The following is a 14,125-nucleotide window of genomic DNA, read 5'->3' on the forward strand; positions in this document are numbered from 1 at the left end:
GGGGCGGATTTTGGGGTAAGAACCGATTGGTCAGAGCCGGGACCGGGGGGATCCAATGAGGAAAAGGCTTCGGGTTGGACCCGCCCCACCAGCGGCGCGCCCCGCCCCGCCCCACCGGCTCCGGTTCCCTCCGCCGGGTCGGGGCCGTCCCGTCGGGTCCGCTCCTCCGATTTCGCTCCGGTTTAAACCCCGGCGGGGTCCGGTCGGCGCTTAAATCGAGAGCGGGTGGGTGGGAGGGGGGGGGGGGGACGGGGAAGGGAATTGCTCCCGTCCACCGGCGGCGGGATGCGGGGGGTGGCGACGGTAACGGTGGTGGTGACGGTGCTGGCGGTGGGGACAGCCCTGCCCCGGCCGGCCTTGCTGCCGTACGGCCCGACCCGCGGCGATGCTCGGTTGCGACCCGGCGACGACGAGAGTTCGCCCGGGGTGCCGCTCCGCCGGGCCCTGCGCCTCTACGGCCGCGCCGCCCGCCGCCTCTACGTGAGTCCCGGCTGGCCCCGGCCCCCCTTTCCCCCCCCCCCAACCCCGGTCTCCCGCCGCCCTTCCTTCCTTCCAGCCCCCCCCCTCGCTCCTCTCCGTCGTCTCCCTCTCTCCCTCCACCTTCCCATCCATCCCTCCACCCTTCTTTCCCTCCCTCCTTCCATCCCGCCTTGCCTCTCCATCTTCCCACGCTCCTCCTCTCCATCCCTCTGTCCCACCATCCCTCCCTCCTTCTATCCCCCCCCAGCTCCATCCTTCCATCCCTCCCCCCGCTCACCCCCTGTCTCCCCAGCCGTTCCCCTTGACACCCACCTCCCCTCACTCCTTCTCCCCACCCCTGCCCCTCCATCCCCGTCTTTGCACCGCCGCACGTGTCTTTTCGCCGTCCGTCCCTTTTCTCCATCCGTTTTCCCCCCTCCCGCTGTCTCCTGTCCGGCTGTGGAGGAACAAGAGGGCTTTCTCCTTTGCAGCTGCTTCCCCCCGCCAGCGGCGGCTGCAGCTGGGACGGCCCCCGAGCTGCAGCTCTCGGGGGGAACGGAGAAGCCCGAGGTCTTTGTTTTCTCCCCGGCCGGATGGGGCCACGCGGTCTCAGGGCTCTCGGCCCGGTGCCCCGCTCCACCGGGGAGAGGGGGGGACGCGGTGGGCGACTGGCGGCGGAGGCACCTCTGCGGTTCCTGAGCACCCTGCGCCGCTCTCCCTGCAGGTGGGGACCAACGGGGTCATCTCCACCCAGGATTTCCCCAGGGAGACCCAGTACGTGGATGACGATTTCCCCACAGACTTCCCCGTCATCGCTCCCTTCTTGGCCGACCTCGACACCTCCGGTGACAGAGGGAACATCTACTACCGGCAAGACAACTCTCTGGATGTGCTGGACCAGGCCACGGGCTACATCCAGGCTGGGTTCCCCCGCACCGCCGGCTCCTTCGTGCCCACCAACGCATTTGTTGCCACCTGGGAAGACGTGGGCGCCTACCAGGAGCTCTCGCAGGACACCGAGCCCTCCAAGAAGGTGAGGCCAATGGGCTGAGGTTGGACGCCCATCCTACGTGTCGCGGGAGGATGAGTCTTCCTTGCGTAGCACCCGAAACGCTCGGTCTTTTCTTTCTGGGCAGCTGGATGGTGGGTCCAGCCTTGGACGAGCGTTGGGGGAGACGTGGAGCTTCTCGTCTCCGCTCAGAGCTGCGGCATTGGAGGGTCTGTTGGCTTTGCTGATGGGCAGAAGAGGTTTAGAGGTTGCCTTCAACTCCACGGTCGGAGGTGCTCAGGCTTTTCCCTGCTTCTCAGGCAAAGCTTTGCAGTGCCGGTGGTCCTGCATTTGCAGAGCAGGGCTGGGCCGGGGGGAACTGGGGGAAGCCGCGGCCCAGGTCACCCATCGGGCTCCAGACCTTTTGCCGGTGGCTTGAGGCTGGTCCTTCCTTCTGTCCGCACGCTGATTAACGCTGCCGGCTTCAGAGTTTCCACCGTGGGTTGATTTTGTGCCTGGAAAACAAGCGCGTAGGTGGTCCACTGGGTCGGGGAGGTGACCTGTGCTTTCCACCCACGGGCTGATAAGGCTCCTGCATGGGTGCATCCTGGTGGACCTACAGCGCTGCCTTTCCCCGAAAAAGCTGGATGTGCTGCTGGGGCCAGAGCCGTCACATTAGGCTGCTGACGTGCCGAGGAGGTGACGGTGATGCTCTGCCGGCAGGACGGGCTTCTTGAAATGAGCTGAAAGATGAAGAGCTGCAAGAGGAAAACTCTCGTGATGAATACCCAGAGCTGTGCGACGGGTGACAGGCTCTCGCTGCGGTGGGGTGGGCTGACTCCAAAACCCATCAGTGGCCACCGGGTCCCCACGGGCCACCGGGAGCCGTCCCTGCCGGCCGTCCCCCCGCTCCGGGGCCCTTCGGTAGCGGATTGCTGAGAGCAGTGGCCAAGCAGGGGAAGAAACCGAGGTTTGGAAGGAAACAACGCACATTTTTTCCTCTAATTTAAAACTTGGGAAAGCAGCTGAAGAGATGCCATCAGGGGCCTTGCAGTGACCTCGCAGCCATCAAAAACACAGCCTCCTCTTCTCTTCCCAATTGTTTTTTTTTCCTTCTCTGAGTAGTTGGATCGGGTTTTAAAATGAAACCGGACTTGCTTGGAAACGAGCGGCTCCGGGGAACATTTCATTCAAGATGCACTGAAATGCAGCTTGTGCCTGGACTTTGCTGAACTCCCCCTTAACCGAAACTGCTAAAAAACTCCCCAAACGCCACTTTTTTCTTACCAAATACGCCATTTATTGAAACGCTGCCCTCCCGCTTCTCAGAACCAGCATTGACCTCGAAGCCTTTACCCCCCAGCTTTGGAGGGGTTCATCCTTTTTGAGCCTCGAAAGCAGAAATCTGGGTTAAGGCTGGGGGGGGTTAGAGGCTCCCCAGTCCCCTGCCTTGGGGGTCCTGCGTGGCTGGGAGGTCCGGCAGCGCTGCCGGCAGCCCCCTGTCCCCTCCACCTCCTTGGGGACACGCTCTTAGTCCCTGCAGTGACACTTTCCAGGGCTGGGACGAGAGCTGACCCCGCTTCTGCGGGAGCAAAAATTGCCCTTTGGGCTGGAATTTGCCCTTTGCAGCTCCTTGCCGGGAGCAGCCGGCCGCAAGCCGGGGGCTGCCCCCCCCCCCCCCCGCTTTCTGCCCTGCGTCCCGCGATGCCAGCGCATCGGTGTCACCCACCACCGGGTCCCCCCCCCTCGCCGCCCACCGCAAGGCAAAAAAGAGTCTTGCAGCTGCCACCGCGATTCGGCTGCGTGGGGGAAGGAATCTGGCCCCGGGGGGGGGGGTTATCCTCCCCCCAAGCTTTTTGGCCGCCTTCGCACGGGGTCTCTGAATGCCCGAGTGTGCGACGCACACAACAAGGCTCTTTATATCCCACGGGGCCGACGGGAAACCCTGCGATGCCCCGGGGGCCCTGCGCCCCAAAATTGGGGCTGGCGCTGCAGGGACAGGCAGGGCTGGGTGGGGGGGGGTGTGGGGAGAGCCCCCCCCGCCCTTCTGCCCACTGCTCTGGGGGTGAAACCGGGAGTTTAATCATTTTTCCTTTGCTTGGGCACCATTCCCCACTTGCTGCTGCCGGCAGCTCGTGGGGAAGGGCTGCTGCTGCGTGCTTATATTTATTTATTCGTAGAGCAGGACCTATGGGGGGGGGGGCTGGCCCAAATGCTGCAAGCGTTGGTTTCTCTGCATTCGAGGTGACCGTGATGCTTGTGGGGATTCTCCGGTGGCTCGTAAGGGTTGTGCTCACTCCGCAGCCTGCCCGTCCGTGGGTTATTGCAGCGGTCCCGCTCCCCGACGCAGCCTCGCTCGGGGCTGGCGCGGTCCCAAGGCTCGCAGGGCTGGCACGGCAGGCAGCCAGCGTGCCTATAGCGGGACATATGGGTGTGGGGAAGGTGGGAGCACGTGCATGTTTTTTCCTGAGGAAACCAAGCTAAAATTGTTCTCGGGGAGAAGCGGTGAGGTGCAGGTTTTCCTCCGGTGCTGATGGGATGGAGGGGGGCTTGCTGGTGTGAGGGGCAGGACGGGAGCGAGGGGTTCCCGGGGCTGCAGCACGCCAAACCGGTGCGTGGGTTACGTGGCCTGGGATGCTCCTGGGCATGGGACAGGGCTGTCACCTCCCTGTGTGACAGCTCCAAGGGACACTCCTGCACCGATGCAGCTGAGAGGGGGTGGCCTGGCTGTGCCACGGGCTCCCGTGGAGGATGCTGAGCATCTTCCCCGCACGTTGCACTGGGGTTTGGCCACGCACGAGCAGCCCCTGCTCCTGTTCTTCCCCAGGAGTTGTCTGCAGGCCGACGGAGGGTTCTTTTGGGGTGCTTACGTGCACTGCTGTGTGCGGGGAGGTGGCTGTCGCATCCCCGGTCCCCTTCCCTGTCTCGGTCCTCCGCTGGGGTCCTGCCCCTCCGTGATGTCCGTCTGTCCTGCTCTCCCTTTGGCAGCTCAACACCTTCCAGGCGGTCATAGCCTACGACGATGAGGACACTTACGCCATCTTCCTCTACCCCGACGGTGGCCTCCAGTTCCTGGGGACACGGCCCAAAGAATCCTACAATGTCCAGCTGGAGCTGCCGGCCAGGGTGGGCTTCAGCCGGGGGGACGGCGACGATCCGAAGAGGGACGGGCTTTTCCACAGCTTGGCCAGCAGCGAGCAGGCTTTGAGGCACCTGGAGCGGTGCGTGGTACTGGGGGGCCGTGCGGGGTGGGCAGGGGGAGCAGGGTCACCTTCTCCCAGCCCCGGGAGCCTTTTAAAGGCTGGAAGAATTGAGGGGAGCGAGTTGGGGGTGATGGGCTGCATCGCGGGGCTCGGCCCCACGTGCACGGGAGCTACATTTGGGGTCCTGGGAGGGGTGGTGTGGAGCGGGGTCGGTACCTTTGGGGTGGGTTTCCCACCGCGGCTGTGATGGACGTACATGTGTGCTGCTGTCCCGCAGGGAGAGCAACGCGGGGGTACCCGGCGTGTGGGTCTTCCACGTGGGCAGCGTGGCCCCCCTGGATCACGTGGAACCGGGGGGCGGCGGGGAATCCGGCCCCGGTGTGCCGCAGAGCCCCGCGCATCACGGCCCCGGCACCGGTGACTACAACCGCGCGCTCTACAGCCGTGCCGACCACGCGTCCATGGAGCTGCAGGCGCAGCACGGCTCGGAGGCCACGTCACCGCATCCCGACCACGGACGCCCTGCACCGGGTATCGTCCCCGAGGGGCTGCCCGCTTCCCCGGGGCATGAACGGAGCCGCCGGCTGCATCCCGATGGAGACGGTGGTGCCCGGCAGAGCTACTCCGCCAACCCTTCTTCCTACAGCTCCGGGCATCACGGTGTCGGCGTGGAGGAAGACGTGCATTTTAACCCCGACGGTGAGTGGCCGCAGCCCCTCCGATGACCGAACGGGGATGTCTCGTGGCGGGTGGCTCCCTAAAAAAGGCCTCTTTGCTGGAAGCTCGTCTTTTCCCGAGCAGCTGGGGCTGGAGCTAGCGTGGGCTGGCATCGCTCCTGCAAAGCTGCTGCCCTTCCAGCTCCTCTCTTCCCAGCCAAATCCTGCTGCCAAGGGGCTGCCGGAGCCATACATCCCTGCCCGCTGGGTTTGTCGCTGCTCTGCCCCACGTTGCAAGGGAGGGAAGATTGAGGGGACGGCGTGGGACCAGGGCTGGCCCTGCCGCCCCCCCCGTCACCAAGCCGGCTGTGGAGCCGCCGTGGCACGTGCCTGGGGGAGCAAAGCCCCATCCCCGGCCGGCTGTCTCCCAAAAATACGCAGGAACTCGATCTCTTGCCTTCTGTCAGATCTGCCTGAAATCAGGCAACAGGTTCAAACCCCTCAGCCTCCCCTACGCATCCCCGGGCGGCTTTCCTGGGAACCGCCACTGCCAGCTGGCCTGTCTCCCCGCGATGTTTTTGGGGCCGAGGAGGCAAGGTGGCCACCCCCCCCGCCACCGTGAGGGGTGGCTTTGTCACCGTGTCCCCAACCCTTTCCCCTTGGCCCCAGTGTTCACCTACAGCGCGGCCAGCCAGGAGACGTGCGCCCGGCACCACGGGCGCTGCTCCCCGCACGCCTTCTGCACCGACTACGCCACCGGCATCTGCTGCCACTGCCGGGCCACCTACTACGGCAACGGGCGGCAATGCCTGCCCGAAGGTACGCGGGGCGGGCGGCGGGGACGGGTACCCCCTGCCTGGGTGGCCGCTGCCAGGGGTGCCCGTCTCCCTGCCCAGGGGCCGTGCATCGCCTCAACGGGAAGGTGAGCGGGAGCCTGACGGTGGGACGGGCATCCGTCCGCTTCCAGGACGTCGACCTGCACGCGTACATCGTGGGCAGCGACGGCCGAGCCTACACGGCCATCAGCGGGGTGCCCCAGCCCGCTGCCCGTGCCCTCCTGCCCCTCCTGCCCATCGGTGGGCTCTTCGCCTGGCTTTTTGCCCTGGAGGAGCCCGGCTCCGAGAACGGCTTCAGCATCACTGGTAAGCGGGGATGTGGGATGTGCCACCGAGTCCCATTGCTCCGAGGGACACGGCTCCTGCTGGGGTGGCACTGGGAGGCGATGGGGGGTTCGGGGCATCCCCACGGCGCCTCCGATCACCCCCCTGGGTTCAGCTGGCTGTCATCTCCCTGCTGTGAGCCCTCGCGGGTGTGCCGGAGGAGCGGGGAATGATGCTTTGGGGAGGTATTCCCTAAAAATCCTACGACCGAATGCCGCCTGTTCCCTTTTCCTGCCCAGGTGCCGAATTCACCCAGAGCCTGGAGGTGACCTTCCACCCCGGAGAGGAGACGGTCCACGTCACTCAGACGGCCGAGGGCCTGGGGCCGGACAATTACTTAAGCCTTAAGACACACATCCAGGGCCAAGTGCCATTTCTCCCGGAGAACGTCACTGTCCACATCGCTCCCTACAAGGAGCTCTACCACTACTCCAGCTCGGGTAAGAGCCCGTTCTCAGCCCCGCGTTCGGTTTCTCGCACCCCACCGCGGTTCCCAACATCCGAGAGACATCGACGCTGAAGCCGCTTCTCCCCCATCCCCGGGGGGGGGGGGAATTTTCTCACCATCCGGCAGCCGTGACATCCTCCGCTCAGCGGGAGTACGTCCTGGCGGCGGGGACCGCCAACCAGACCTTGTCCTACCGCCTGCGCCAGAACATCACCTTCGCCGGCTGCCCGTACGCCCGCCTGCCCGCCCGGCAGCGGCTGAGCGTGGCACGTGCCTTCGCCCTCTACGACGGCCAGGAACACGTCCTGCGCTACGCCCTCGCCGCTCGCATCGGCTTGGCACCGGGTAAGCTCCAGCACCCACCCCGGGGTGCCCACCCCAGGGTGCCAGCCCTCACCGGGGGGGGATGCTGCTGTCTCCCATCCGCTCCCAAAGCTGCAGCGTGCTCGCTTTGCCCAAAAACAGCCAAAAGAGAGGTTTGGGGTTTGTTTTTTTTTTTGAGCAGCTTGAGCTGTAGCGCTTCTGGGATGGGGGGGGTGGGCTGCAGCGGGGGTCACACTAGGTGCCACGGGTCCCTGCGTGGGATGAGGGTGCTGCGGCGCAGCGGTGATGCCTACGTCAGATATAAGTGGGAACGGTCGTTCCCCGCTCCCCGTGTCTCCCAGGTCTTTTTCCCCCCCCCAACACCCCCCTTTGCCCGCAGACAATGCCGAGAATCCCTCGGTGAACCCGTGCCACGACAGCACGCACGCGTGCGAGGCCACGGCGCGCTGCCAGCCCGGCACGGGGATGGAGTACACGTGCGAGTGCGCGGCCGGGTACCGCACGGACGGACGGGGCTGCCGAGGTGAGTGGGGGCTGTGGGTGGGTGCGAGGGGCTGGGGGGCCTGATGCACCCCATCCATCCCCTACGGGGCACCATGGTGGCCGCTGTTGTTTGGGGTGCTGGGACGTGCCACAGCATCGCAGCACCCACGGTCTCAAGAGCTCCCAGAGCCGCACCAAGAATATGGGTGAATCGTGGGGGGGAAACTGAGGCAGGATGCTGGGGGCACCCGGGGAAGCGCTCCAGGAGCATTGCGGGGATGGAGGAAGCGGTAGACGTGGGACAGGCAGCATGGGGCAGGTTATCCCCCTCTCCGGGCCAGGAGCAGCCAGATCCCAAAATTGGGGGTGTCCCACCACCGCCGGGGTGCCCGGTGTCTCTCCCTTCCTCTAGACATCGATGAGTGCGCGGGGGGCCTGAGCCAGTGCGGCCCCTTCACCGTCTGCCTGAACGTGCCGGGCAGCTACCGGTGCGAGTGCCGCAGCGGGTACCGGCCGGCGGAGGACGGGCAGGCGTGTGTGCGTAAGTGCCGGCCCCGCGGTTCGGGGTCCCCCCACTCCTGTGCCCCACGGGGCTCGCCACCCCCCTCACCCTCCGTGTCCCCACAGCGCTGGCACCGGCGAGCGACCCCTGCGAGGACGGGACCCATCCCTGCGCGCCGGGGGACCGGGCACGCTGCCTGTCCCACGCCGGCGGCCACCCCACCTGCGAGTGCCTCCCCGGGTACGCCGGCGACGGCATCGACTGCTCCGGTACGGGGGAGCGGGAGGGACCGCGGGGGTGGCCGTACCGGGCAGCCGCCGGGGTTCTCCATCCCGGCTGATCCCCATCCTCCCCGTGCACAGACGTGGATGAGTGTGCCGAAAACCCGTGCCACCCGGCCGCCACCTGCTACAACACGCCAGGCTCCTTCTCCTGCCGGTGCCAGCCCGGCTACGAGGGCGATGGCTTCCAGTGCACGCACGGTAAGGCTGCCCAGTTCGCCGCCACGCCGGTTCTGCCTGGGGTGCCTTCCTCCATCCTCACTCTGCTGTTGCTTTGGCTCTCCCGACGGCGGAAGGGAGCACGCAGCGGCTGACGCCCTGCCAGCACGAGCGGCTGTACCCACGGGCAGAGCCACCGGGACCCTTGCCCGTGGGTGACGGGCACGTGCCCCAGTGCGACGAGGAGGGTCGGTACCGGCCACTGCAATGCCACGGCAGCACCAGGTACTGCTGGTGCGTGGATGCCGCGGGACAGGAGATCGCCGGCACTCGGACGGCTCCGGGCAGCACGCCGCCTCGCTGCGGGAGCCCAGGTCAGTGCTTGGGGGAGCAGGGGGGGTGCCACCCCCCCCATAGCACCCCGGTCCCGTGGTGCCTCTGCGGCATGCTTAGCATGGAGGGGGACCCCCCCCAAGGAGAGGGGGACCCGGGGCTCCAGCAAAGCCCCGAGTCCCCCAAGCTTGCACATGGGGTCCATCACGGGGGGGGTGACCGTCACCCTCCCCGTGCCAGAGCCCACAGAGCGGCCCCGCACCATGTGCGAACGCTGGCGGCAGAGCTTGCTGGAGCACTACGGGGGCAGCCCCCGCAGCGACCAGTACGTGCCGCAGTGCGACGCGGGGGGAGACTTCACCCCGCTGCAGTGCCACGGGGACAGCGGGTACTGCTGGTGCGTGGACGAGAGCGGCAGGGAGATCCAGGGCACACGCTCGGAGCCCGGCAGCACCCCGCCATGTAAGACCTTGGCACCCCAAATGTGACACCCCTCCCGTCTAGCACAGCGCAGGCTCCTGGTGCTGCACCCCGCTCTTGCTCGGGTGCAGAGCCGAGGGGCCGACGCTCCCCGAGCCATCTCTCTCCCTGTCGTTGTCTCCGTGTCCCCCCCCCCCATTACGGCACCAGGTCTCCCCAGCGTCGCGCCGCCCAGCGTCCGGCCCTCGCCCCGGCCCGACGTGTCCCCACCGGCCACAGGGACCTTTCTGCTCTACGCTCAGGGACAGCAAATCGGCTACCTCCCGCTCAACGGCACGCAGCTGCAGAAGGAGGAGGCGAAGACCCTGCTCTCCCTCCATGTACAGTATCGTCTCCAGCACTGGGGCCGGGCGGGGGGTGCGAGACCACCGGAGGGAGGGAGTTAGGGACGGGGTGATGCTGCGACTCCACGTTTTGCATCTCCCTGGACCACTCTTGTCTGAGCCGCGATGGTTTGAGGGGTCACCGCTTGAAGGTTGAGGTTGGCTGTGCCGGCTGCCTTGGCGCTGAGATGGAGGAAGAACGCTCTCACCTCTTCCTCCAGCCGTATCCCCCCCGTAGAGGGGCAGGTCACGGACAAGGGGCTGCCTGCAAAGAGAAGCACGGGTGCTCGCAGAGCTCCCCTGGCCATCGGTCACAGGCCCCGGGCTGCCAGCTGCACATCTCTGCTGCAAACTTGCCTTTTCCCTTCCTCGGACTCCTCTTGGAGCATGGCCACGTGCATCTCCAGCCAGGCCAGACCGAGGGAGAGGAACGCTAAAAGCTGGGCCATGACCCTCCCTGCACCCTGGGGAACTGAAACACCTCGCCAAGAATTCCCTTTCCCCAGCCTGAAGGTCATTCCTCAGGCTGGCTTTGCTGTTGGAGCAGTCGCTCCTTGAGCTGAAGGGTTTTTTGTTTTTTTTTTTTACACCCATCTGGACGTGGGTGGGTGCCTGCGACAGCTGGCCTAAAAAAACCCTCTGCTGCAGGGTTCAGCTGGGGGGGGGTGTGCGGTAGGAGCCCATCGGTGTTGGGTTTTGCCGGGGAAAAGGGATTTGAGCGTCATTCCCCATTGTTGCACCTTGCAGAGTGCCCCGGGCAGCTCCCAATGCCATCTGGAGAGATGAGAGTGCTCACTGAGCCTCTTGGCCGTGGTCCAGGCAGGATTTCACTCCATGTCCCTCTCCCAACCCTGGCAGGGCTCCATCGTGGTGGGGATCGACTACGACTGCCGGGAGAAGACGATCTATTGGACTGATGTGGCCGGCCGGACCATAAGCCGGGCGGGTCTGGAGCCAGGCGCTGAGCCGGAGACCGTTATCAGTTCAGGTGTGCTCCCATCACCGGTGACATCTGCCCAAAGCCACATCAGCGGGTCCAAGCCAAGTTCGTGCCCATTGCGGCGGCTCTGGGGCTGTCCTGCTTTGGGGGGTCCTCCATCTGCGCTCACATCCCTTGGCTGTGGGTCGGGGGACCGTGACGGGTCCAGGAGCAGCACGTCCCCAGCCGGTGACCACATCTGTCCCTCCGGCAGGGCTCATCAGCCCCGAGGGACTGGCGGTGGACCACCTGCGCCGAGCCATGTTCTGGACCGACAGCGGCCTGGATAAGATCGAGAGAGCCCGGCTGGACGGCTCGGAGCGGCGGGTGCTCTTCGACACGGAGCTCGTCAACCCCCGGGCCATCGCGGTGGATCCCGTCCGAGGGTGAGCAGCAGCGTTTCCAGAGGGATTTGCAGGCAGGGCTTTGCAAGGTGCAAGAGTCGGACACACGCGGTGGTGCCGAGGCCCCGTCCTGACCCTGGGAGCAGCTCTCCTACGTTGCACACCCCGTAGGAGGGATTGGCTCTGTTCCCTACCTCCTCTTTTATTTAATAATTCAGGATTTGGCTAAACCTGCTGTTTCAGTATCAGGATGTACATTATTTTTAAAAGCTTTGAAACGCGCCTGGCGTTTGAAAACACAAGCTGTGCCTCTAGGGTGCTGTTGCGATACAAAATGTGCTACTCCTAAGACTCACCCTCGTCTAGGAGCTACGGTTTGGGTCGTAAACATGTTTGACATCATTCTGGTTTTCTTTTAAAGATTTTTTCAAATCAAATTAAGATTTATTTCAGACATTATTAAGGGGAAAACCAGGCCTCTCTCCTGACAAGAACCAGTAACAAAGAGGAAGCCAATCATCTCCTCCCACTCCTTACTGTTGTGTGTCCTGTTTGTTCATTACACAATTATTTCCCAAGCAACCTTTATTGGACGGACTGGAATCGTGAAGCACCCAAAATCGAAACTTCCACTGTCAACGGAGCCAACAGGAGGGTCCTGGTGAATAAGGACATCGGCTTGCCCAACGGCCTGACATTCGACCCCTTCTCCAAGCTGCTCTGTTGGGCAGACGCAGGTAACTTCACCGAGGACGGACCAGACTACGAAACACTAAGCCTCGAGGGGAAAACCAGCTCTATCTGTCTTTAGCCCATTGCTACCTGTGGGCTTCTCTGCCCCTTTCCACTGTCCTGCCCCAAAGGACTTGGTGTGACGGGGTCGAGGGGGGCTCGCAGCATGAGTTGCTTCTACATCCTTAGGCTGAGAAGCCGTTTCGAAATTTGGTGAATACAAAGAATACGTTTGGTGGGGGTTTTTTTTGTGACCTAGTAACTGTCTTGTGTTTGAAAAGGAACAAAGCACCTGGAGTGCGTATTTCCTGACGGCGCAGGCCGGCGCATCATACAGAACAACCTCAACTACCCTTTCAGCATCATCAGTTATGCCAATCACTTCTACCACACGGACTGGAGACGGTAAGGAAAGAAAACCTGCTCCCTCCCGTGGCCCGGAACGCTGAGCTAGCAGTTCCTAGGGCTCCGCTCCCCTAAGCAGCCAGGAGCCAGCCCCCCCTACGCGCTGCCCCAGTCGTGCTAGCGAGCGGCTTGGAGGGGCTTTGAGCCAGAGGGAGGAAAAACAAACGCTGTCCCCAGCCTGCTCCCCGGTCCCGAGTCCTGGCACCTCACCAGAGCCCTCTCTTGGGTCTCCTGCAGTGAGAAAAACTGAGTTGCAGTTCAGCAACTCCCGCTTGTAAATCTCAGCGCAGGACGGTTGTTTAGAAACAGCCCCAGCTTCCTGGGAGGGACAGAAAGAGTGGTGGGTTTTTTTCTCTAAATAAAACTTGGCGCAAGTTTCTTAATCTAGATTAAGTCAAAGAAAAGATTCTGTCCTCAGTCTTTCCCTCTCCCCCACCCCCCAAGGCCTTCGGCCTCAGGAACTCGCCTCCATTCCCACTCCAGCTGGAAGCTCTCAAAACTTCAATCAAATCTCAGCAGATTACAACAAACACTTAAGTGCTTGCCACACTCAGAGGAGACTCTCAGGGAGATAATCTCTCCTTGGAAGGCTGTCTCTATGACCCTGCATCACCAAAGAGAAATGCACTGAAGGAGCTGGATATAGATCTTATGGGGCAAATTTTTTTCCACTTGTTCTGCAGGTGTTCAGATCAATCCTTTTAGCTGCCTCTGTTCTTAAATGCATGTAGGTGGGGGGAAAAAACCCCAAGTTTCATAGATGAGTAAAGCACGTCTCCCCCTTTTATCACCAGGGACGGTGTGATAGCTATTGATAAAGAAACTGGCTCCTTTACCGACGAGTATCTTCCAGAGCAGCGATCACATCTCTATGGAATAACTGCAGTTTATCCCTACTGCCCTGGAGGTAAAACACACAACAAAACCCAGCCCCTCTTGATTGTCTGACAGCTGTTATGTGCTTGACATGCTAAAGATATCCATTTCTTTCTGCAGCAAGGAAATAGTAACTGCTATTTTGAGAAACATCAATCTTTGCACCCAAAAGAACTTCAGACCCAGTAAACTGTCACTGCATACAACTAAGGGGGAAAGCCCTTAATCAAGGCCAATGAAGCGACCTACTTTCCTGCAAAAGATGATCAAGTATTTTTGAAGTTATACCTCAAGTCTTTACTACTGTATTTTTTTAAAAAGTGGAAAACATTGATATATGACAAAAAAGAATGGTCCTGTGAATCTCAGGCCATTACTCTAACTCTTGCCTATGCAAGCAAATTTAAAATGTAGCTTTCTTACTCAAATGTTTTATTTTATTGAAAGAAGAATGGATTAATTTTTAATAGTTTTGACAATCTGACCAACGGGTCCTTTTATCCAAAAAATAAGCGCCTATGGGGAGCTTTGCATGCAGTATCTTGCTGGGTCCAAGTAATCTACAGCCCTGAAGACAGAGACACTGTGTGCTCCAAAAGTGTGCAGAACAGTTACGTGATATGGCAAAGGCATTGAAGTTTTTCCGGGAGAGAATTCTGTATTTTCACCACTGCCTCAATGCATGTCTTTTAGTATTTATATTAGAAGAATATGCTAGAATTGATCTGTTCATGCTTGTTGGTTCTTCTAAGTGCCTTCATAGACCTACCCAATGTAGACCAATACATGTTCAGAAATACCATTTACGTTGTAATGCTTCACTTTTTCTAGGTTACTTCAATAATTGAATAAAATGGTTGTTTTAAGTTTCCCTTTGGATTTAGTTTTTAAATATTTCAGTTGTAGGGTAGACTGTGGAGAAGCAGTAAGCAAGCCAGGAGCGAGCTGTTCATATGGCAGGACCTCAGCAAAAGAGGAATCTGCAGAGCC

At 61.8% G+C, this 14,125-nt stretch overlaps 1 protein-coding gene across 1 annotated transcript; it reads left to right on the forward strand.

Annotated features, from left to right (window-relative positions):
• Positions 1 to 275: 275 nt before the first annotated feature.
• Positions 276 to 14,006, forward strand: NID2 (nidogen 2). The gene is made up of 21 exons (XM_052783623.1): positions 276 to 480; positions 1,184 to 1,492; positions 4,436 to 4,668; positions 4,928 to 5,349; positions 5,976 to 6,125; positions 6,203 to 6,448; positions 6,706 to 6,906; positions 7,041 to 7,259; positions 7,618 to 7,761; positions 8,134 to 8,262; positions 8,349 to 8,492; positions 8,586 to 8,705; positions 8,801 to 9,037; positions 9,237 to 9,458; positions 9,627 to 9,796; positions 10,658 to 10,787; positions 10,993 to 11,164; positions 11,702 to 11,859; positions 12,136 to 12,259; positions 13,054 to 13,166; positions 13,256 to 14,006. The coding sequence occupies exons 1-21, from the start codon at positions 286 to 288 to the stop codon at positions 13,264 to 13,266; spliced, it is 3,849 nt and encodes a 1,282-aa protein (XP_052639583.1). The 5' UTR covers positions 276 to 285; the 3' UTR covers positions 13,267 to 14,006.
• Positions 14,007 to 14,125: the final 119 nt, after the last annotated feature.

Source organism: Harpia harpyja, chromosome 3 (assembly GCF_026419915.1).
Source record: "Harpia harpyja isolate bHarHar1 chromosome 3, bHarHar1 primary haplotype, whole genome shotgun sequence".
In the NCBI taxonomy this organism is placed as follows: domain Eukaryota; kingdom Metazoa; phylum Chordata; class Aves; order Accipitriformes; family Accipitridae; genus Harpia; species Harpia harpyja.